This window comes from Mastigoproctus giganteus, chromosome 5 (assembly GCF_048544385.1).
Source record: "Mastigoproctus giganteus isolate SK-2022 chromosome 5, ASM4854438v1, whole genome shotgun sequence".
In the NCBI taxonomy this organism is placed as follows: Eukaryota; Metazoa; Arthropoda; class Arachnida; order Uropygi; family Thelyphonidae; genus Mastigoproctus; species Mastigoproctus giganteus.
The window spans coordinates 11,898,423-11,924,831 of NC_143579.1; the positions used below are offsets into that span (position 1 = coordinate 11,898,423).

The 26,409-nt window shown below is 37.6% G+C and overlaps 1 protein-coding gene across 1 annotated transcript in view; it reads right to left on the reverse strand.

Moving 5' to 3' along the window:
• The window catches only part of LOC150085172 (protein-tyrosine sulfotransferase 1-like), a 112,045-nt gene that overhangs the window by 59,363 nt on the left and 26,273 nt on the right, over window positions 1-26,409 (reverse strand). The window contains exons 2-3 of the mRNA XM_090373061.1: window positions 24,447-24,638; window positions 1,752-1,991 (exon numbers count right to left, since the gene is read on the reverse strand). Of these exons, the coding sequence (XP_090229187.1) occupies window positions 1,752-1,991; window positions 24,447-24,575 (369 nt within the window). The 5' untranslated portion in view covers window positions 24,576-24,638. The remainder of the gene's footprint in view (window positions 1-1,751; window positions 1,992-24,446; window positions 24,639-26,409) is intronic.

Sequence of the window (26,409 nt, forward strand, 5' to 3'; positions counted from 1 at the left end):
GTACACAGTACTCAAGGCGTGGCCTGACCATTGCCTTATACAGAGGGATAATCACCTCCTTTTCCCTGCTAGCAAAATTCCTATATATCATTGACAAAACCCCATGACCTGCCCTGGCAGCCTGTCTACATTGCTCAGAAAACTTCATATCTGACTGCACAATTACTCCCAGGTCTTTTTCATTTTCTACCACCTTAAGTGTAGTACCACACAGTTGGTACGTTTCTCTGGGGTTACTTCTACCCATATGCAGTACTTTGCATTTGTCAAGGTTAAACTTCAGTTGCCACTTCTTAGCCCATCTGCCCAAATTATCTAGATCCTGTTGCAGTATCACACTGCCATTACTGTCATTAACAACCCTGCCAACCTTTGTATCATCTGCAAACTTCGACATTAAGCCTGATATACCTTCATCAATATCATTGATAAATATACAAAACAACAGTGGAGCTAACACCGAACCCTGTGGGACTCCACTAATAACATTAGTCCAAGAAGAGCAGCACCCATTGATTACCACCCTCTGTCTTCTCCCACTTAACCATCCCTTTATCCATTGTAGCAACTTACCCTTAATACCATTCTGCTCCAATTTGTACAATAGTCTTCCATGCGCAACAGTGTCAAAAGCTTTCCTGAAATCCAAATATATGATATCAAAATTATTTTTTGCATCGAGTTCCTTTGTAACCGTATCATAATATCCTATCAAATTTGTCAGACAAGACTTTCCCTTAACAAACCCATGCTGTGTCTGAATTATTGCTGCAGTCTTGTCTAGATGATCCTGTATTAGGATATACTATTATGGTTGAAAGTTAAGTTAATTACAATATATAATGAAATTATCCAACTGGCACCAACCTTCATGATTCAAACTTTCAAGCCATCTATTACCACAATTAAAATTCTAGAATTTCCACTTGCATTATAATACTATTAAAATGGTGGCAAAATTCAAACAATACAAAGGCTCTCGTACATTAAGCAGTAACTCTGAGCCCTGTAGCTCTGAATTTTTATTGAGCAGTAACTTACAAAATCTCTAGCTAAATTAAAAAATAAGCTAATGAGCATCACTAGAACTATAAACTATATACAGAATATAATTTAATATGACAATGAGGTCAATAAAAGAGCAAAATTTTTCAAAACAACTTATTGTTCCCAAAAGAGAAAATTCTTTGATTGGCACATGGATACGCTCATCAATACACAGTCAAATAATACTCAAGAAGTTAACTCATAACATAAATAATATTAATCAATATTAATAAAAATTAAACTATCAGTAAAGAGAAATAAGCCATTTATTACAATTCTCTTCCCCTTCTTTAAAAAAAAATGAATTTATTGTATATATATAAATTTAACTTTCTGGCAATGAATTTACTATCATTTGAATTTTTAACTGAAAAAGAAAATGCTAGTTTCACAAAAGCTATGATTATATTTTATTATGAGTGAATTTCTATAAAGTTTTTTATCAGTTCTCTGACTCCATACTTATTCTATTGCATTTTAATACTTCAGTGGTCAGTTTATAATGATGCATACTGTCAATTAGAGGTATATAAGAAACTACAAGTATTGCTATAACTTTGAAATAGATAAAACAATGACAGACAAATCTGCCTTCTGGTATAGGGTAAAGAGAAACAAGAAAAATTAATGATCATCATGATTTCAAAATAGCCAATGTAAAAAAAAAAAAAATATATATATATATATATATATATATATATTACCTCGCCACTGATGCCAGCCTCCTGCAATCTTCGAGATTCAATGGGTGCTTTTAGCCACTGCTGTTTTAAGCTGAGAAGCCGTGGAATGACACGAGTTTCCTCTCCACAACGAATATCAGGATGAGCATCTAACAAAACACGAAGCAAAGTTGTTCCGCTTCTTGGCATTCCACCAATAAATATTAGTGACATACCCCGGTCATATACATATCTTTTAGAATCTGTTCCCACAATGTATCGCTGGACAAAAGTAAGATTAAAATTTCAATAACCACAAGTAATGAACATCAATGTAGAAAGAGAGATTTATTTTTAAAACATGGTAGCATCATGTTTAAAGAAAATTAATGAACTCGTTACATTTTTATTTTATTCCTTCTTTAAAGCCACACTTACCCATTTAATATACATCATTTTATTTATGTAAACCCCTCTAGCTTGGCTGTACTAGAATATTTCCCTTATCTTCTTGGATGGCACATCATATTCTCAGTGTTACATTTGCAGCAATCATTTACAGTACCATTTGCAATGGTGAAAGGGGAAAGTGATATTGATTTCAAATGTCGTATAACAATTGGGTGATACTGCTGCTACAGCAACCAGCATAATGGTGTATTATCGCCAGAAATGGCTTATAGTTAAAAATGTCTACACCTGAGAACATATCAAACTGGATGGATTGTGAGCATAGTCCTTATGTAGCATTATAAAAATAAGTCAAACTAGACCAACTAGCATCTCTGTACCATCATAGTCAACAACAATGCCAATGCAGATTTCACAGAAAGAATGAAGAAATCTGGGAAATCTGGAAATGATACAACTTTTATCTAACGTAAGTATCTCTGAGGGCTACACATTTGATGTAATGTTTTCTTGTCATTCTAGGCCCCTTAAATAGAACCTGCTACCTTGGTCCTTTAGCCACTCTTTAACAGTATGAAAAGAGGTAATAATAATTCAAAAGGTGGCCATACAGGATATCCTTGAAATTGACATTGATATTTATTGAGGGAATGGTTTGTTAAAAATACAAGAAACATCTACACTCAATTTGAATTAGGAGGAACGAGTTTTGAGTTAGAGTATTAAACAGCTTAGTGATGTCATTTCTGCCTCTAGCATCTTGCGAACATCACAAAGTGATTTATGCAAATGACTGTTGCACAGAATGTTATGTAAATTGTTGTACTGTATTTTTTATAAAATGCTTGATGAAAATGTAAGGCTGCAGTAGAGTAACTTCCTTACATGTAGGGCAAGTAGAAAAGCATTAATGTCAGCAGAATATGCAGACATTCACTTTGTATATGGTGTATGTGAAGGAAATCAACCATTGCCTGTATAAGGCAATGGTCAGGCCACGCCTTGAGTACTGCGTACAGGTCTGGAGGCCTCATTTTAGGAAGGATGTAGATTTACTTGAGCGTGTACAGAGAAGGGCAACAAGATTGGTGAGGGGAATGATGGGATCCTCTTACCAAGAGAGGCTTAAGTTCTGCAAATTGCAGTGGCTGAAGACTAGGCACCTGCACAGTGATCTGATTGAGGTGTATAAGGCCTTGAATGGGTTGAGCATGCTGAATTCTGATGGGATCCTTCCATTTATTCAGATTATGAACCTAAGGGGGCATAAATTCAAATTAAGAAAAGACAGATGTAGAATAGATGTACGGAAATTTGCCTTTAGCCAGCGGGTGGTTAATTGCTGGAACAAACTTCCATCTGTCGTTGTGGCAGTTGACAGGTTAAATAAATTTAAGGAGGAACTGGACAGGCATTTGGAGGGAATGGCGTGATTTTTTTTTTTTTTGGCTGATGCTGCATAAGCTCATACACTTGCTTTCTTGCATCACATGCCACTACTACTACTAAATGCTAGAGCTGCAGACACCGAATATGAGCATCGTTTTCCAGCAAGACGACACTCTAACTGGCATGTGTTTGTCAATTTCTACCGTAATTTGAGAGAATGGGTTGCAGTGAAAGAGCATCATGACCGAGGCCAGCCCTGATCACATTCTGCACATGCAGAGGAAGAGTTGCTGGATATCCTGACATTGGATCCCTCCACCAGCACATGAAGAGTTGTTGCAAGAAAGGATCATCCCAAACCTTCATTTGGTGCACACAGGCTGTACACACACACAATTCAGTCATTGCAAGCAGGAGATTTACTTGTATGTGAGAAATTTTGTTTATAGATACTTAATCGCATGAACAACAGCCCTGACTTTCTTGTCAATATCCTGTGGACTGATGAGGCAACATTTACACAAGATGCGATATTCAACATGCACAATCTCCATGCATGGTCAGTAGAAAATCCTCACACCATTCTGCAATCCCATTTCCAAGTGGGAATTAACGTTAATATGTGGGCCAATGTATTGTATGTGAACTTGTCTTCTGCGGCACCCAGGCTAATGCCCATCTCCACCTTGTATCTTGTTTATTTGAGTGGATCTTCCACATATAGGCCTGCAGTGTAAATGTGTCAGTATATGAGTAGTGTAGTGTAATGTTCGTGATTTTTGGCAGGCCACTTAGCCACCAGGGCATCTGCTACCTGGCGCCCCTTCCTGGCATGCAAAACCAAAACCGGTTCTACTAAACTTTCTATGCTGTAAGCACACAATCCCACTCCCAGGCTGCCCACACCTAAGGAGCCAGCAAAAAAAAAAAACAGAAAAGAAAAAAAAGTGTTTAACAAACCCGCAAGATCGATATCCCGCATCAGCAAAATCTACCCGATGCCAGTGGGGAAAATAAAAACCCATACATACCCTCAAGAGTGCAAATCATATCAATATTATCTTCCTGATACTTAAGAATATAAAGACTCATGCGAATCCGTTAAACACAACACAAAACAACAACAAAAATTATCCTACCCCTAGAGAGTCAGTCATCAATCTGGGGGGAACAAAAAAAGCCCCCAGACAGACACCCAATAAGTCTGAGGGAAGAAAAAAAAATATATGTACAAAGGGTACTAGGAAAGTTTTGCAATATTACGCAACAATGAATCACAGGAAGCTGCTTGTTGCTGCATGTTGAGACATGTTCATACATGCATAGTAGCCGCCGTGCCAAGTCGATGGGCTCAGTTATTCATTAGTAGTGAGAGTGTAAAGTGCTTGCGATGGCATCGTGGTCACGAAATGAGATAAGGACAGTTTTGCAGTATAATTTCGTGCGTGGTTTAACCATAGACCAGTGCTTAGAAGAAATGACTCTTGCACTAGATGATGATTGTCTACATCGTACAACGATATTCAGGTGGTATAGAGAATTCCAAAGGGGAAATTTCACTCTGGAGGATTCTGAGAGGCCGGGAAGGCCACGAACGTCAGTTACGGAGGAAAATGTTACTGCTGTGAGGAAAATGCTTGACGAAAACAGGCGAGTGACCTACCAACATATAGAGGATACTTTGGGCCTAAATGCACCAGCAATTCGTTCGATTCTGCAAGATCATTTGCACGTGAAGAAACTTTGTTCTCTCTGGGTGCCGCATCAACTGACTGAAGAGCAGATGACACGACGTGTGACTTGGTGCCGGGAGATGTTAAAAAAGATTGATAAGGGACAATCTCGGTATGTGAACAACATCGTGACAGGTGACGAGACTTGGCTGTACTATTACGATCTGCCGACCAAGGCTCAAAACAAAGTTTGGGTCTTTGATGATGACGACACACCCGTAATTGTCAGAAAATCCCGATCTGTAAAGAAGAAAATGATAACTGTATTTTTCAAATCGAGTGGAATTGTGGAACGTGTCGTTTTGGACACGCAGAAGACAGTCACAGCTAAGTGGTATACTGAACAATGCCTGCCTAAAGTCATTGGATCTATGAAGAACCTGCGGCCAAAGTCAAGAATGGACACCTGGTACCTCCATCACGATAATGCTCCAGCTAACCGCGCCAAAGCCTGCACCGAATATTTGACCACGACAGGACTGAAACTTCTCGAGCACCCTCCCTACCGTCCAGACCTTGCTCCCTGCAACTTTGCACTGTTCCCGCATGTGAAAATGAAGCTAAAAGGGAGGCGGTTTTCCAGTGATGAGGACCTTCTACGGGCTTGGGACAACGAGTGTGCTTTACTCCCTAGTGAAACTTGGCAGAACTGGTTTAAAGATTGGTTTCAGAGGATAGAGAGGTGTATTGAATGTAGAGGAAATTACTTTAAAAAAAATAAATAAACAAAGCTGTATTGCAAAACTTTCCTAGTACCCTTTGTATATACAGTATCATGAAACTCCAATTTTAAAATTGTAAACAACATGAATTAATACAGATATTTGTTTCTGTTTATGGAATACTCTCCTAAAATAATCCTGAAACAGCAAAATTGTCAAAACTAGACAGCCATTGTGCTTCAGTACCCCTGTTTAATTCAGACAAACTAGATCTCCAAATACATCTGTATTCCTCATAAATTGGGCAGCAATACAAGACGTGCTCCCAAGTTTCTGAAGACCGACAAGAACACAGGGGATCTGTTTCCAAGCCTAAGTGACAATTTGGATTTTAACAAACTATGCCCTGAAGCAAGTATGAGGTTTCCGTTGTTTGATAAAACCATTGGTTACTTTTACCCACATTAAAACCTACATCTGGAATGAACAGCCTGGTAACTGCTCCAGTATCACTTGTATTCCATCAGTCTTGTAATATTTCTAGGTAATTTAAATAGGAGCCCCTAAGGATCACTATTCCCAACAGCATGAACCAGTTCCTGCCAAGCCTTAATCTTATGATTATATATTGATACTGCTTTCTCTTGATTTTATATAGCTCTTTATACATAACAGCCTCAGAGTAACTCCAATTTCTAAATCTCTGAAACCTCCTCCTCAAGTCAAACACCTCAACATTGTAAGGCAGTCAAATCAGCAGACCACCAAGGAACCTTTAGCACTAGTAAAGGCATTTGATGCAAGAAAGCAAGCTTATGCAGCATCAGCCAAAAAAACATAAATAAATAAAATATATAAATAAATAAAAAATAACCACTTCCACTTCACCCCTCTGTTCGTTCGAAATACCTATCCAGCTGAGCCTTAAACTTATTTAGGCTATCAACTTCCACAACAAGGGATGGAAATCTGTTCCACCAACCAACCACCCGCTGGCTAAAGGCAAATTTCCTCACGTCTACCCTACATCTGTCTTTCCTCAATTTGAATTTATGCCCTCTCAGGTGATTATTCTGAGCAAGAGGAAGAATCCCATCAGCACTGAGCATGCTCAAACCATTCAAGGCTTTATACACCTCTATCAGATCACCTCGCTGGTGCCTAGTCTCCAGACACTGTAATTTGCAAAACTTAAGCCTTTCTTCGTAAAAGGACCCCCTTTGTTCCATTCACCAATCTTGTTGCCCTTCTCTGTACTCGTTCCAGCATCTCTACATCCTTCTTGAAATGAGGCCTCCAGACCTGTATACAGTACTCTAGGTGTGGCTTGACCATTGCCTTATACAAGGGAATTTTAGCATTAGCATTAGTAGAGGCATTTGATGCAAGAAAGCAAGCTTATGCAGCATCAGCCAAAAAAAAAAAAAAAAAAAAAACCCACTTCCACTTCACCCCTCTGTTCGTTCAAAATATCTGTCCAGCTGAGCCTTAAACTTATTTAGGCTATCAACCTCCACCACAAGGGATGGCAGTCTGTTCCACCAACCAACCACCCGCTGGCTAAAGGCAAATTTCCGCACGTCTATCCTACATCTGTCTTTCCTCAATTTGAATTTATGCCCTCTCAGGTGATTTTTCTGAGCTAGAGGAAGAATCCCATCAGCATTGAGCATGCTTAAACCATTCAAGGCTTTATACACCTCTATCAGATCACCTCGCTGGTGCCTAGTCTCCAGACACTGTAATTTGCAAAACATAAGCCTTTCTTCGTAAGAGCACCCCTTTGTTCCATTCACTAATCTTGTTGCCCTTTTCTGTACTCGTTCCAGCAGCTCTACATCCTTCTTGAAATGAGGCCTCCAGACCTGTATACAGTACTCTAGGTGTGGCCTGACCATTGCCTTATACAATGGAACAATCACCTCCTTATCCCTGCTGGAAAAATTCCTGTATATCATTGACAATACTCCATGAGCTACTCTTGCAGCCCGTCTGCACTGCTCAGAGAACTTCATATCTGCCTGCACAATCACCCCCAAGACCCTTTCATTCTCCACCACTGTCAGTGCAGCACCACAGAGTTGATACGTTGCTCTGGGGTTGCTGTTTCCCATGTGTAGTACTTTACATTTGTCAATGTTAAACTTCATTTGCCACCTCTCAGCCCATCTGCTCAACTTTTCCAGATCCTGTTGCAGCAGCATAGTGTCAGTAGTGTCCTTGACAACCCTGCCAACCTTTGTATCATCTGCAAACTTGGACATTAAGCTTGATATACCATCATCAATATCATTTATAAATACAGAAAACAATAATGGACCCAACACTGAGCCCTGAGGGACTCCACTAATAACATTAGTCCACGATGAGCAGTGTCCATTGATTACCACTCTCTGTCTTCTCCCCCTCAACCACCCCTTTATCCATAGCAGCAATTTGCCTCCAATGTCACACTGCTCCAATTTGTGTAGCAGTCTTCCATGTGCAACAGTATCAAAAGCCTTTCTAAGATCCAAGTATATAATATCAAAGTTATTCCCTGCATCCAGTTCTTTTGTGACTGCATCATAGTATCCAATCAAGTTGGTCAGGCAAGACTTCCCCTTAACAAAACCATGCTGTGTCTGAGCTATAACTGAAGTCTTGTCTAAATGATCCTGCAGTGCTTCTTTAACCAGTGCCTCCATTAATTTTCCTGGAACAGAAGTTAAGCTCACAGGTCTATAATTACTTGTGTCAGCCTTTGATCCTCCTTTGTGAATTGGGGTCACATTTGCACATTTCCAGTCTATGGGTACCTCCCCTGAGTCCAAGGAAGCTCTCATAATTATGGCTAAGGGTTTGCTTACTTCCTTTGCTGCCTCCTTTAATATAACTGGATAGATCCCATCCACCCCGGGTGCCTTTCTTGTGTTTATCTTCAACAGTTTCTCCTCCACTTTACTCCCAGTTATTTCAAGATTCTGTAGCTGACTGCTAGAGTTGAATACACCTCTGGCATTCCCCTTGCTGAATATTCACCTCCTTATCCCTGCTAGAAAAATTCCTATATATCATCGACAATACACCATGAGCTACTCTTGCACCCGTCTGCAGTGCTCAGCAAACTTCATATTTGTTTGTACAACCACCCCCAGGTCCCTTTCATTCTCTACCACTGTCAGTGTAGTACCACAGAGTTGATACGTTGCTCTGGGGTTGCTGTTTCCCATATGTAGTACTTTACATTTGTCAATGTTAAACTTCATTTGCCACCTCGAAGCCCATCTGCTCAACCTTTCCAGATCCTGTTGCAGTAGCATAGTGTCAGTAGTGTCCTTGACAACCCTGCCAACATTCGTATCGTCTGCAAACTTGGACATTAAGCTTGATATACCATCATCAATATCATTTATAAATACAGAAAACACTAATGGACGCAATACTGAACCCTGAGAGACTCCACTAATAACATTAGTCCACGATGAGCAGTGTCCATTGATTACCACTCTCTGTCTTCTCCCCCTCAACCACCCCTTTATCCATAGCAGCAATTTGCCTCCAATGCCACACTGCTCCAATTTGTGCAGCAGCCTTCCATGTGCAACAGTATCAAAAGCCTTTCTAAGATCCAAGTATATAATATCAAAGTTATTCACTGCATCCAGTTCTTTTGTGACTGCATCATAATATCCAATCAAATTGGTCAGGCAAGACTTCCCCCTAACAAAACCATGCTGTGTCTGAGCTATAACTGAAATCTTGTCTAGATGATCCTGCAGTGCTTCTTTAACCAGTGCCTCCATTAATTTTCCGGGAACAGAAGTTAAACTAACAGGTCTATAATTACTTGTGTTGCCCTTTGATCCTCCTTTGTAAATTGGGGTCACATTTGCATATCTCCAGTCCATGGGTACTACCCCTGAGTCCAAGGAAGCTCTCATAATTATGGCTAAGGGTTTGCTTACTTCCTTTGCTGCCTCCTTTAATATAACTGGATAGATCCCATCCACCCCAGGTGCCTTTCTTGTATTTATCTTCAACAATTTCTCCTCCACTTTACTACAAGATTATCTAGCTTACTGCCAGAGTTGAATACACCTCTGGCATTCCCCTCGCTGAATAACTCCTCATATGTGAATGTTGATGCAAAATATTCATTTAGTTTGTTAGCTACCTGAGCAGGATCATCAACAGGTTGACCCATCAACATCAAGTGGACCAATCTGATTCATCCCCTTCCTTCTAGAATTTACATAAGTAAAGAACTCTTTGCTGTTTTTCTTTGCATCCCTTGCCAAAGATTTCTCGTAATCTGCCTTCGCCTCCCTAACCTCCTTTGTAACTTGGTTACAGATCAACTTGTATCTATCATAGGCTTCTGTGTCACCTGTTAATTTGTATGTATCCCATGCATTTTTCTTCTCTGCCATATGTCTCATTAGTTCATCTGACATCCACTTAGGCCTAAACCTTGAACAATATTTCTTAGTTGGTATGTAAAGCCTAGTAGCTTCCAAGATAAGTTCTTTGAATGCTTCCCATTTTGAATTTGCTGTTGGTAACATCATCAGTTGGTCCCACTGTATAGAATTTAAATACTGTCTCAGTCCATCATAGTCACCTTTACGAAAGCAATAGCCCTTCCCTTTACCCCTAATGGTAGTTACCTCTTTAAGTAAATCCCACTTCAGCACACTGTGATCCCTGCCACCTAGTGGTTCATTTACCTGCAGATTCTTAATGCATGAAGAATCACTATTGATAATCAAATCAAGAGTATTACTCCCTCTAGTTGCCTCCCGAACATGCTGATGTAGAAAACAATCATCCAATAAATCCACAAAAGCCTTGCTAGTGTGTGAGTGACCAGCCCCCAAATTCCAGTCAATATCTGGGAAATTAAAATCCTCCATTATATGACTCTCTAATTTACTGGCCCACTCTATTTCCCTGTACAATTCCTTATTATACTCATCAGAGTCATTAGGCCTATAGCACACTCCTACTCTCAATTTTGATCTCCCAATGCTTATGTCACACCAAACTGACTCGACACTGCACTGTCCAGCGATGTCGACTGGCTTCACTTCCTTGGATTTTGTGTTTCTTAAGTAATAGCATAACCCCTCCTCCCTTGCTATCCTGTCTATCCTTTCTGTAGACGTTGTACTCCCCAAATTTCAGTTCTGCATTCCTTATATCTGTGTGACACCATGTCTCTGAAATCCCCACAATATCTGCCTTTGATGTTTTGAGCAATACCTCAAATTCATCAAATTTATTTACTAAACTCCTAGCATTGGTGTACACGGACGTATACATGCTCCCGTTCTTTTTCTTAGCTACCCTAACACAACCCATGTGTTTACTTGTACCCCAATGATTCCCAGCAGTCTCTGAAATATCCTGCATCTTATTTTCCAGGCTTCGGCTCATTCCAATAGAAGCAGTGCAAGAATCACTTTCACCTCTGCCAGTGGCTACTGTTAATCTATTAGTTCTTGTATCGCCCCAATCTAGAAGTTTTCCGACACACCTAACACTGCCTCGATAGCATCAGCAAACATTCTTGCACCCTTTCTATTTAAGTGTATCCCATCCCTGTAGAAGCAGTCTCTCCTGTTAACAAGTACAGACCAGGCTGAAAACAATTCTACCCCTTGAGCCTTGCACAATCTTTCCAGGGCCGAATTGATTGACAGGGCTCTCATCATATACTCCCTCCTATCGTGTCTTGGCAGAATTGCAGACACTTTCAAATTCAACCCTAATTCACGGCTTTTTTTTAACAGTGACGTGTACTTATTAAGTAATTCCGCCGGTCTCCTACTCTTAATATCATTAGTGCCAACGTGTACAACTATATCACCTTTTATGCCCTTAAAAGATGATATCCGCTGTACAACGTCATCAACCTTTGGCCCTGGCTGACATACCCTGGTCCTGTTCCACCTATTCTTTTTACAAAGCATGTTTCCCGTTTCCCTGACAATAGTCACCAACAACTACTAGTTCCTTTAGGACCAGCACATTCTGCCTTGGGGGCTGCCGCTGTGTTGCATGATGACCAAGTGCAAGCTCTGGTATTGGTGTGGGCAGCTGAGAGCTTGATGGGCCCCTCACTTTTAATCCTTCGAGGGCATCCACCCTGTCCTTCAAGCTCTCATATAGGCCCATAACAATGCTGAGTTGTTGCCTGATTTCCTTACACTCCTTGCATCGCGCGCGCGCACACACAAAGACATCCCCCGTGGCAGTATCATGTCCCGTACCCGACTGCTCCACAAACATCAAGCAAGTAGTGCATTTTAATAGGCTGTGATTCAGAGGGCAACTGCCCCCCTCAGTTCTCCCCCGATCCACAGCACTCCCATTAGCTTGAGCCTTTTGCTTTGCTTCTCTGGTCTGAGTCATGATTTCGATTTAATTTCAATAAAATTTCAATTTCAGTACAAAATTAAAACCCTAAACTTATATCCCAACACAGTTATAATGCTATATTTATGTTTCAGTATTGAGTGTTATCTACGAAATCCTTTTATATAACTTCTGTATCAAGTTAAGTATTAATTATTTATTTTTTACTAATTATTTATGTTACGTAACCCAAGTCATTATATGTATAGTTAAAAGTACAATTTAATTGACAATGAAGTTCAACAAGATTAATTGACAATATTATGTACTATACTATACTATATTAAGCTTATGCTATCTATTATCACGTAACAATGGCGGCAATTTACGAACGGTAAACACGTGGATTTGATACCCTTTCCGATACTAAGTAATACCTACAAAATCTCTATCTAAGTTACTTTAAACTAAATATCGTAAATAGGAATATAAAGCTACTCTAGAAAATAAGTTAATATGCCAATTTAAGCTAATAAAACAGAAAATAAATCAGAAAAAACTTCTCTGTTCCAGGAGCGGCAAAAATGTACGTCCGCACAGGCTAATCTCGTTCTCAGCCATTCTCAGCCTTATATGGTGCTTCCAATTTAAACTTAGCAGCACAATGTAGACAATGTAGAGAAGGCCAACAACTAAAAACTAAAGTCTATAGGAAACCGATGTGTAAAGGCTAGTACTCACAATATAATTCTGCTCAGACCAATCATCATAGGAACAGTGTGGTCAGAGCGTTAATAGACAGGGCAAAACTGCACTGTAGTACCTCCGAGGATAGGAAAGAAGAATATCAACGTGTCACGGCAGATCTTACAAAGTGTGGCTACCCCCAGAGGATTATACAAAAGTATATTGGAGAAAATCAGAGAAGAGATGAACCCTTCACTCCAATAGCCACTGCATACATTCCCTACTATCCGGGCTTAACTGAGCATATAACTAGGGTACTAAGAAATTATCAGATGCGTTGTGTGCAGATTCCAGGCCGGAAGCTGCACACAGTCGTATCACAAGTAAAAGACCCCATTCAAAAAGAGAATGCTAGTGGGGTCGTTTATAGTATTAAATGCCCGGATTGTGGGGAATGTTATGTAGGGGAAACAAAGCGCCGTCTCAAAGAACAGCTGGGGGAGCACACTAAGGCAATAAGGAATGCAGATTATGGTAAGTCCGCCGTGGCCGAGCATTTTTGGGAGAAGCAACACCAGATCTCCCCGGATGAAGCTATCATCACTGATCGGGCACATAGGTTCTGGGACCACAAGTGGCTCGAGAGTTTGCGGATTAGTTTGACAGAGAACATCAATAGAGACAAAGGTTTGCGGATTCATCCCCCTATTTGAGGCTACGATCCTCAGAAGGGATGAACGATTTCATATGACGCATTCCCAAGCCGCTTCCTGTCCCAGTACACAGGAGAATAGAACACGTGGTGATGAAACAAGTGATTTAGACCGTGAACCTGCTGGTACTTAAGATGCACCGCAGTACAAGGAAGTTACCGCTGAAGCTACGGTTGGTTTGTATATATATATTTTATGTATTTTATCCTTTATAGTTGTAAAGTTATTTTAATTGTAAATATATAGAAGTAAACACATAGTTTACCTAAAATTCCAGTTTCTGTGTCTTATTTTAATATGTGGTTGGTGAGAAACATTTAAAATCACAATATTTTTTTTCATGTTCAGATTCTTTGTTGACAGTAGCATGGGCTCATTTTTAGATTATGTTTAATGTTTTTACTAATGTATTGTAATCAGTGGTGTAATATAATTTCTGCCCCCACAAGATTTCCAAACAGCTTCTACATAATCTTTGACAACTATACCATATCAACTGTGAAACTCCCTGACTGTTCAAACTCCCACAGTGGCCAGGTCTATCACACTGCAAGGGTTTGTTCGATTGAGTTACAATCAATGGTTGTTTCACTACTGATTTTAACCCAATTAAACCAGTTAAAAGCAAATAGCCTTAAAAGACAGCAAGAGATTTGAGATAACTTTTTTTTTGGCTGATGCTACATAAGCTCATACACTTGCTTTCTTCCATCACATACCTCTAGTACTACTATTACTACAAGCAATAGCTTGCAGAGGGAAAAAAAATGAAATATAGATATAAAACTAAACAATAGTGGAACCCAGAAATAAATTTTCAACCAGAATCTAGAAATTTATAAGAGTAAAAAACATGTTAAGTAAACATAAGAATGGAAAAAATAACTTGCATTGTAGAGATATGTGAGGAAAAAGGTGGTAAAACAACTGTAACACATATCTGTACAATGTTGAGTTATTTTTTCCATTCTTATGTCACTTAACATGCTTTTTACACTTAGAAATTTTTTGATTCTGGTTGAAAATTTATTTCCAGGTGCCATTATTTTTTTAATTTTATATCTATATTTCATTTTTTTCTCTGTAAGCTGTCACTTTTAACTTTGCCTATGTGTTATCTCAAGTCTCTCGTTTTTTTTTTTTTTTTTTTCCAGATACGGGTCTGGAGGCCTCACTTTAGGAAGGATACAGAGAAGGGCAACCTTTAATTAAAGACAAACTACCTTTAACAGTAGCTATGTCTTTGATTAAATTCCACATTAGTACACTGTGTGTTATAGGCCTAATGCCTGGTGAGTATACCAAACAGCTATAGGGAAAAATAGAGGGACAGTAAATCAGAATGTTAGAGAGGTAACAAGAGGAAGCAATACTTTTGATCTGATTATCAGCAGTGATTCTTCATGCATTTTGAATCTGCTGGTAAAAGACCCACTGGGTGGCAGATTCTAAATGCATGAAGAATCACTGCTGATAACCAGATCAAGAGTATTGCTTCCTCTTTTTGCCTCTCTAACATGCTGCTTAAAAAAGTCATCCAAGAAACCTGCAATGCTGGGGTGTGAATGATGAAGCCACAAATGCCAGTCAACATCTGGAAACTTAATATCCCTAATTATAAGACATTCTGATTTACTGTCCAGTCTATTTCTCTGTATAGCTGTTTGGTAGGCCTCTAAACACACTTCTACTCTCAATTTTGTTTTCCCAGTGCTTATATCAACATTACACTTGATACCCAAGTCTACTGGATTCACTGCCTTAGATTTAATATTCTTCTTAACAAGAAGCATAACCCCTCCACCTTTCCAGTGTTATCTGTCCTTCCTGTATACATTGCACTCCTCATATTCAAATTCAGTATCACTTATGTCTGAGTGACACTACATTTCCGCTATTCCTACGATATCTGCATTCATCAATTTATTTACAATGCTCCTAGCATTAGTGTAGATGCAAGTATACATGCATGTGTTCCTATTCTTAATTACCCTAACACAGCCCATGTATTCAACTGTTCCATGATGACCCACAGCAGAAATCCCAGGCACCTTGCTTTCCAGGCTGTTGCATATATCATATCTATTTGTTTCTTAATGTGTTCCACATCAGCTCAATAAGGAACACCATATTGTGCAAGTGTTTTGACAGTTATGTGTATTGTTTATATTAGGGAACTTTTAAACAAGTTCTGCACTCATTTAAAATACCATCAAAATTAGAAATTGTATACAGGTTGAATTGTGCCATCATCCTTCAGATCATTCCCACCATTGGGTGGGGGGGATGATCTTAAGGATTATAAGACTCTCAAAGCATACTCCCTCCTATCATGTCTGGGCAGAATTGCAGACACTTTCAAGTTCAACCCTAACTTGCAACTGTTTGCCAACATTGCCCTATACTTCTTAAGTCCTCAGATCTCTTACTCTTAATATCACTGGTGCCAACGTGTATGATATCAATTCTAACTTGCAACTGTTTGCCAACATTGCCCTGTACTTGTTGAATAAGTCCTCAGCTCTCTTATTCTTAATATCATTAGTGCCAACATGTGCAACAATATCACCTTTTGTGCCCTTAAAAGATGATATCTGCTCTACAATGTCAAATACTTTTGCCCCTGCCACACATACCCTGGTCCTATTCCATATCCTATATCCTTCTTGCACAAGATATTTCCTGTTTTCCTGACAATAACTAGCTATTATGGGACCAGCGCATTCTATCTTGAAGTTTGCAGCTGTGTTGACTGATACACAACAGTGAGTTTTTTGTCAAGTTTTTTTTTCAAATGCACAGTGAGCTACTGGAATTGACTCATATTTATATCCATTGTAGAGTAACACACCTTTGAGACTCCTCTTTGATGAATCAATAAAAAGTCTCCACTGTGTAGGATTGTAACTAATTCCTAAATACAGTCAGTCCTTGTATAGCACGATAGTTGTGTTCCTAGACACCCTCGTGCAATGCAAAATCATGCAATATAAACAACAGGCCCTATGGGAAAAATAGGGTTAGGTGCCAACCACCCAAGATTGAACACACATTTGTAACCAAAACATTACCAAACACAAGAAATAATCATAATAAAATACTTACGTATTTTATTACAACTATTACGTAATAAAATATTGCTAATGCTTTTGCTTCTATCGTAAGTAAACTTGTTTTCTGTTTGATTTTCTATCCAAACAGATGACAGCCGTTCCATCTCTTCCAATTCTTTGTGTCTTAATCTAATGGATTTTAATTACACTTTGAGTTGGTCCTGCTATAAAAGTTGTTTTTATTTTCTCTGCATTCTTTGTAATTCTCGGCGTTGCCCCATTTAGGTCTGTAGCACGTGCAATATCACATGGTCTTTCATTTCGCTCAAAGCGTTTCACAATTTCATATTTTTTCTATATCAACAGAGGCGGACTGGCTATAAGCGTTCCCGGGGAAAACTCCGGTGGGCCGGAGGCCAGTGTGATTTTGGCCATATGCGCTAGTATGAGGTCACTACAAATTTTCCCAGGTAAGAATTTTTGACCCAGTCCGCCTCTGTTTATCGATATTGCTTTTATTTTTCTCTCTGAATCTGCAGTGTCTTCACCAGGACGCTTCCTTTTCACACCTTTTAAGCATTTTACTCATTTTTAGGGAATAAAGCACAATTACAAAACGAGGAGGCACGCTTGATACACATAAACAAAGCTGCACACGTGTAGCAACTGAATAAACAACACCGTAAAGGCAGAGATTAACACCTCACATTTTACTAAAGCACATTTCTAGGAGTTACTACCATAAAACAATAAAAACAATTTTCAATTGCATTTCTGCTAGTGGAATCTGTTATAAATGGTAGTAAAGTCGATCTAATTGCATTTGTGATTATACTGATAGCTGGAATTGTGTTGGTTTTTACGTTATTATGGTGAAATGTGTTTCCCCTTCACTTATATAAAAAACACAAATACATTTTCAGAATCTTCTCTTCATTCCTATGCGTTCCTGTTGCGTTCGGTTGGGGTGATTCTGCATTCAACTACCATTTCTTGTAAACACAAAGGCGAATCATGCATAAGCGAATTCAGTTCGTGTTATATAAGATATCATTCCCCTGTTTATAAATCGTGTATGATCGAATTCGTGTAATGTAAACACGTGTTATACGAGGACTGACTGTAGTTCATTAAGTCATTTATATTACTGCAAAAAACAATAGAAACATCCTCAGAAAAGTAGGGAACTGGTTCTCGTTCTTTGTGTCTGTCCCATGTGCTAGATTTTTTGATTTAAGTCTAGAGCCAAGGAGTCCTACAGATTTCTTTGGTAAATTTAAATCTTTTATCAGATCATTTAGTTCATGCTCTGAATGTAGTTTTCGCTTAAGAGCTATCCGTGCTGTATCTACACCAATATTTAATAGTATAATTTTAAGCTTTTATAGTATTATGCCTAGGAAATAATGTAAATAATTTTAAGTGGTTGGTGTGGGCATTATTTCTGGCTGATTGTAACATACCATTTCTCGACATAGTAATATTAAATATAATAGAAACATTCAAACTTTTAAATAAAAATTACATGATAAAACATACAGTATATGCTCAAGGAAATGCAAGAAACTTACCTTAAACTTACAGAACTTTATATATATATATATATATATATATATATATATATATATATAAATTAGACCTTATATATACTTACTTTTTCACATTAACAGCTTATGATACTATTAATTTTTAGATTGCCCAAAACAACTAAATGTATTGTAAATATAGCAATCTCCTGAAGCCAGTCTTTTTATAATGCACAATTTAGTTTCCAATAGCCTTTCGTCTTCATGTTATTAACACTAGCACTCACTTATTCCCTTTGAGGCCATTTTAAGAAGTTGAAACTACATACACATTAAACTAAAATCAATCAATCAAACACAAAATGAAGATTAACAATATTTGATTATTAAGGACTAACTAAAAATCAAACCTAAATTTAAAACAGCATTGCTGAGCAGTGCTACTAAGCAATGTGCAGCTAAAAGCAACTCCCTGTAAGGAAAAAACAGTTCCTAAAGAGAAATTTTATAAATAACACTTCAATAAACTTAAACTTCAATTAATTATAATCACAGAGTGAGCACCCCCTTTCTCATAACACTTCTCAGTGGGAGGATGTATAAAGTGTATATTTTTGTAATATGCAAGAAATGGTGCATGTGACTGTAGCATTTTATAGTCATGGATACAGGAAACTTGTGCTAGTACAGTTACTGAAAATTAACACGGAGATGTAAATTACTCGTGGGCATAAAAAATAGCTTTTGGGATAATCAATGGACAGCTTTCAAAGTTTCTCCTTGTCATAAATTGAAAAGTCAAACCACTTGTTACTGACGTTAATACTAGAAAGATAATACAATGGTGAAAGAAGCACAAAAATTGGACATGGACACTTGATGATTGGAAACATATTTTCAGAAGAATCATCATTCACACTTTTTCCAACATCAATGAGAGTTGGGGTTTGGTGAATGCCAAAGGAAAAGCACCACCTGGACTGCCCTGTGCCAACTTTCAAACATGGAGGAGTGTCAACAATGGTTTGGGCAGCAATATCTTAGTATTTTTTTAATCTTATCACCACCCTGAGCAGGTGAATTACTGCCACTGATTATCTTGATATTTTGAGTGACTGGGTTCATCCCACAGTGCAAACACTGCTTTCCACAAACAATGCCATGTTTCAAGATAATAATGCTCCAATACACATCGTCATATGTGTCCAATCTTGGTTTGAGGAGAAGTAAATTGAGGCTAAGCATCTCCCATGGTCTGCACAATTACTAGACTTAAACATTACTGTGTAGACATATTTAGAGAGGAGAGTAAGAAGCAGATTTTTTCCACCTTCATCACTCGTGGAACCCGAAGTGGTTCTCCATAAAAAATGGTCTAATATTCCTCTTAGGACATTTCAATATTTATTCAAATCTATTCCACATAAAAAACAAGCTATTTTAAAAGTATAGGATAGCCCAACACCATATTACTGCATACCTATAACTTTTATCACCGGTGTTTCCATTATTTTGTCCACTTGTGTATATGATATTTTAATTTTTGTAATGTTTTAATAATACAGTGGATTCCGGTTATTTGGGCCACCGGTTAATCAGGGCAAATCTTAAAACAGAACCCAATCAAGAAAATAGCCAGGGTTTACTTCATTTAATTGGGACAACATGCCGTTTAATCGGGGCAGGAAACCACAGTACTGGAGATTACCCTACAATTGTCTCTGACTGTACCACGTGGTTCGGTTGGATTTCTGGAGGTCACAACCATAAAATAATAAAGACAATTAGCAGTCATCTGTTTATTAGGCTTTTCTGTTAGTGAAATCTATCATAAACGGATAGTAAACTCAATCTTATTGAATTTGCGATAATACCAACAGCTGGAATTCTGTAGGTTATTATGGTGAAATGTGTTTACACTTCCATGAAATCTTCAATTACATAAAAAAAATAATTTTCAGAATCTTCTCTTCATCCCTATTTTTAAAGCTTCGTAACTGTTACTCCGTTCTCACTTGCACATATCGTGTTACTTGCAATTTGTGTGTGCCGTGTTCTTTGTTACTGATTGCTTATCTTTTTACTGTTTTAAATTTTAACCCCCACCCACAAATGTCAGTGAACAGAAATGCCAACTAGTTAGTATGTACATATTATACAGTACGTATTAATTATTCCGATTATCAATTATATAATTACGATATTCACGTATCATTTAATTTTTTAACTGGTAAGGTAATAAAGGGTAAATTTATGCTTAATATACCTTACTTTTATAGCCTGTGGATAATATTCCTCCTATTTTCGCTAATTAGAATCGCTGTTAAATAGAATTAAAATTCAATTCACAAACGTGATCACAATGACTGGCGGTATAGTGAACGGTACTTTACTATGGTGAGTCCATCGTAACGTGATTTGATTGTACAGTGAACCAATAGTAAAGCAGGGGGTCCATTGTATTTTTGGGGTCCATTGTATTTTTAACTATTTACGTGAAACTTCAGATAATTGGGCCAGCCACTTATCGGGCCAAAATGCATTAGTCCCAAATAACCGGAATCGACTGTATTTATATGCATAATAAGCAGAAATAAATGCCCATATGCAGTTTGAAATTTCACACACTTAATCATCAAAATTGGAAAATGCACAGGCTAAGAGATTGATGTTTCTATTTTAAGAGTAATACATTTTTTTTTTGCAATTTTTTGGCAAAATTAATAAAGTATACAGGAATACCTCACATAGCGTGGTTAATTCGTGCCAAAAAAACACTGTGCTATGCGAAACCGCACTGACCAAGGTAATATTAGTATGTATTTTAATGTAATGCGTTCCAACAATTTGATTATATGGGTCGAGTTGCAAAAATATATAGGTGTTTGTTTACTGTAAATTGATGCACACGAAGTTCTTGCAAAAAAAAAGAAACTAAAATGATAAAAATTAAAAATACTACTAGTAAGTACGTTAGAAATGATTTTTATTGCAGTATGTACATACCAAAAGAATATAAGTGAAGTTATTTGAAGTATTTTTTGAAGTATGAAGTATTTTACTGTATTTTTATTTTGAAAAATAACTGATCAGCTTAGTTTGCACAGTTTTTTTCTTTCTTTTTATCTGCATACATCTCTTTATAACATCAAATGTCATTTTGCAACGCCTAACTTACTTTCATACCTCGTTCGATGTTTGGATCTAGAAGAACACTCAGCGCCATTACATTTTTTCTTTCCACTCAGATTTGCATATAAAAGTGTAACATTTTTAAAAAATAATCTTTAATAAAAATACACAGCGAAAAATATTTGTACAACTTACGCACAATCAATGACCTCACCGCTCAGAATCTAGAGTGTTTATTAATGTATGAATGCTAGCAGAGTCCGTATATAATGGGAGTTTCAACAACAGTTAGAATGGCCTTGAATCCATAACGCATTGACCTATGTGCTGGCATTATAATACGTATATACGTACATATCAAATGTATTGGTGTGTAACGCAGTTAATTTTTTTTTTCAATTTGTAAACCACACTATAGCGAAACCCGCGCTATGCGAGGTATTCCTGTATATATTTTTTGAAAATAAAAGGTGTAAAGAATACAGAGTGATTTAAAATATTTAATATATTTTTTAAATGAATATCCTTATCTTCCTTCACTAAACTACATCAGCACTCATTTTTTTTTTTGTTCTCACTTTCTATTTGGAACAGAATCGGCTGGTATATTCCCCCCCTTGAAATACTTGGACCATAGCATTAAATTGCTTTATAAAAGTTTTGTCCCCAGGACCATCAATGGTATTTAACATCTACACATATACCCATTGATCACTGAATTATGACCACTTACCTAATACTGTGTTGGGCCACCATTTGCATGGATAACAGCTACTATTTGCCTAGGCATTGACTCCACTAGATGTCTGAAGACATCTGTAGGGTTCTGCAGTCATTCTGCCTGCAAGGCTTTCCACAGTGTCAGAACAGATAATTGTTGCATGCCCATACACCAAACTTCCCATTCCAAAACATCCCACAGGAGTTCAACTGGACTGAGGTCAGGCAAAGCTGGAGGTCAATCAAGATGGGTGATATCTTCACCGTGTTCCTTGAACCACTCACATACAATGTGGACATGATGACATGGCCCATTATCATCTTGGAAGATCATTTTTGTCCAGGAAAAAATGCAACATGGCAGGTGCATATGGTCTCCTAAGAGCTGCTGTAGACCCCTACAGCGAAACATTGGTCCATATTCACCAGGAGTACGTCATTGCAGAAAAAACATGCCCCGTATTAAGCAACCACCTGCACCTGCCTAGATAGTGGGCACCATGCAAAATGGGTCTATGGACTTGTGTTACACACATAAAGGTGTCCATCGACATGTTGTACGAGGTTTGGACAATCCATACAGGTTGGACGAGTCCTCTAGTGTCCAACCGGTATGTCGTTGACACCACAGCATTTGCCATCGACGATGATCAGAGGTTGGGAGAGGGTCTCTCTTGGGTTGTCTGCTGTGGAGCTCCATACATCTGAGTGTGTGGCCAATTGTCATTTGGGATACTGTTCTTGCACTCTCCATATTGTATTGCAATGTCAACTGTCCAAAACTGACCTCCCACTGAGCCCATAAAATGCACTGCATCCTTTTTCTCACCACGAATATTCACCTGGTATAATCCTTTACAGTTCTGTCAGCCAGTTCAACACCATTCTTTGTACACATTAACCATAGTGGGCCGTGAGCAACCGACAAGATATGCTGTTTCTGATATGGAAGCACCCAACCCAACACACAACTCCCACAATCACACCCTATCGAAACTGTGATATCTTTACTACATCTCATAACTGCATTTTATCACTTTGACTTGCATGACCTGATGCAATTACTACTGCTGATATGAAGCTGTTCAGCATTTTATACTGCGAGATATGCAACACAGTCCATTTTGGATGGGGTGGTGTAATTCATTGATCATTGAGTGTATATTCTCCTTAACTGTAATATTTATATTTCTTCTATTGACTCTTGATTTTTAAGGAGTCCTTATGTGCTGTAATGTAATGACTAGATCGTAGGTATAGCTTAACTTAATTTTTCAGCACTCACCTCATGAGGTGAGTGCTGAAAAATTAAGCTAAGCTATACCTATGATCTAGTAATTTTTTCTATTTTATTGATCTGATATATGGTTATGTATGTATATATGTATTGTATATTATGTATTTTTGTATTGTGTGCTGGTGTACGATAAGATCTGTGTTAACCCCATCATATATATGGCTGAATGCTGATAAATTTATGCACATACAAATAAATAGGTATTTATTTATTAATATAAATTTGATAGTATATTGAGGTAAATTTCTCTTATTCTTCTAAAAATTTATTAATATAAAACAAACAAATGGACAGATAATATATTTCATAAATTTTGGCGCTTTTAGTTAACAGTAAAACCAATATGGTCACTTCTCTTCTCAGTGGTGCATCCCACATTTATAAACCAATGGTTATACCACAGAAAGAATACAAAATACTGCATATAGTTTTAAAACTTCATTTTTGGATGGATACAGATATTTTGGACAGGATGCAGAGAAGAGTAATTAGGGGAACTAGGATATTCTAACTCAGCCTGTCTAGGTAAAAATATCCTAAATTATATGGTAAAAATATCTTAAATTACAACATTTGGAAACAAGGCATCTGCATGGTAACCAAACTGAAGTGTGTAAGTCTTTAAAAAGGTTAAGTAAATTAAATGCTAATGGCATCTTTATCCTTTCTCAGATGACACACACACACACAAAACGGGATATAAATTTAAATTTAAAAACAATGGTTGCAGAACAGAGGTACAAAAATTTGCATTAAGCCAGAAAGTAATTAATTGCTGGAATAAACATCCACTCAGTACTGTGGAAGTGGTGGTTTGAATAAATTTAAAAGTATAGGAAGTTTTTAGAAGGAATTAGCAAATGAAATGAAAAAAAAGTATTTAGTTTGTTCTTTCCTCCCCCTTTTTTTTTTTTTTTTTTGGTGATGCTATAAAGGCTACAAATACAAGACTAAAATTAAGACAATCACAATTCAGAAGATTAAAACTAAGATCATATAACATTTAAAAGTAAAGTGATATTAAAAAAAAAAAAAAAAAAAATCACTCTAATACATTTAATAATAAGTTTCATACCTGTGGTGCTATCATAAGACCAGGAGGCAGATTCTGGGTGCAGGGTGTCTGAACATTATAGAGTAATACAAGACCAATCACAGTTAAGATTGCACAGAGCATATACTTTTTTGCCCAGCGAACAACCATCTCAGTTCCTTAACATTAAAATTACCTCCATAACATGTCAATGTACTTCAAAAAGAAAGTTCTCTATTAAAAAAAAATAATAATAAAACAGGTTATATATAAAGTAAAGATAATTGTAATTTTACATTTTATCTCAATCATATTCTGATTTTTAAAATTCAACCCATTTGATCCAAATTTTTGGGAGTTAAAATACAAAAAAGGACAAAATAAAAATACCAAAAAAAAAACCCCTACACAGAAAACAAAAATGAGAGTAGAAGTACATTATAGATCTAATGACTGTGATCCATATAACAAACAACTGCAGACAAACAGAGTGAAGCAGTAAATCAGAATGTCATATAATGGGGGACTTCAACTTTCTAGATATTGACTGGAATTTGTGGGTTGGTCACTGCTGCAGCAGCCAAGGATTTTGCAGATTTACTAGATGACTGTTTTCTACACCAGCATACTGGCTAGTCAACAAGAAAAAGTAATTTTCTTGATTTGGTTATTAGCAATGACTTAAAGGTAAAGTGCAGCCATTATCAACCCACTGCAGGATGGAAGCCTCCTCAACAATTCATGCTGAGGGAAATGCCATGCCACGCTGGTCCATTGCGAGTTGGCAGATCGACCGTATTCAGCAGTCAGGGGCTTGAACCCTGGTCTACTCAAAGAGCATGTGTTACTGCACTCCCGCTCTTCACCACTCGTCTACGGAGGCAGTGAATTAGCAAATTCTAAATGGATATCTGATGAACTGATGAGACTTGTGGAAGAGAAGAAAAATGCATAGGAAGCAAATAATTTATCAGTTGATACAGAAGCCTACAGTAGATATAAATTAGTCTACAATCAAGTCACAAAGGAGGGTAGGCAAACAAAGGCAAATTATGAGAAGTCTCTGGAAAAGAATGTAAAGAAAAGCAGCAGAGATTTCTTTATTATGCAAACACTAGAAGGAAGAAGATGAATCACATTGGTACAATAGATATGAATAGTTTAACTGTTGATAAATCTGACAATAATGGATTCAGTGCTTACAGAAGAAAAGCAGGACCATCAAGATAGAAATTAAGTTATACTGCACCCACAGCATGGATATCTTAAGGGGCAATCTAGTCTGACCAATTCAACTGGATACTATGACACAGTAACAAAAGAACTAAATGCAAAAAATAATTCTGACATTATAAACTTAGATTTCAGAAAAGCTTCTGACACTGTTCCACATGAATGACTACTATACAAATTGGAGCAGCATGGCATTAAGGGATGGTTAAGTGAGAAAAAATAAAGTGATTATCAATGGGTACCGCTCTTCTTGGACTACAGTTATTAGTGAATTTCTCCAGGTTTCAGTGCTGCCCCCAGTGTTGTCTAAATTTTTAATGATAAAAATACTGATCATATACTGATGAAAGATCGAGTGTTGGCATTCGAGGTGAGTGAACGCGTTTCGTCAGGCTCCTTAGTTAAGTGGATTGGATTACAGTTGATTAGTGCTTTTAAATATTTGATTTATTTAGATATTGTTGGATTATTTTGTTATAGGTTTTCCTGTAACAGTTTGGTTTTTATAATATTATAGATATAATTTTTTAAAGTTAATTTTCATTGATATTTAGCTAATTTTATAATGGTAGTTACAAGATCTGCCTTAAACACGTCATGGGGTATCGTGACTCACACGGAAATAGCCGATGGCGATTTACAGGTGAGTCATGATTTAATCTGTTGCGGAACCTGTGGAATGTTTTCCAAGGTCAACCTGGTGACTAATCATAGCTCACCTGGGGATTATTTCTGATCGATGTAAGGAGTGCACTGATCTTAAATTACAATT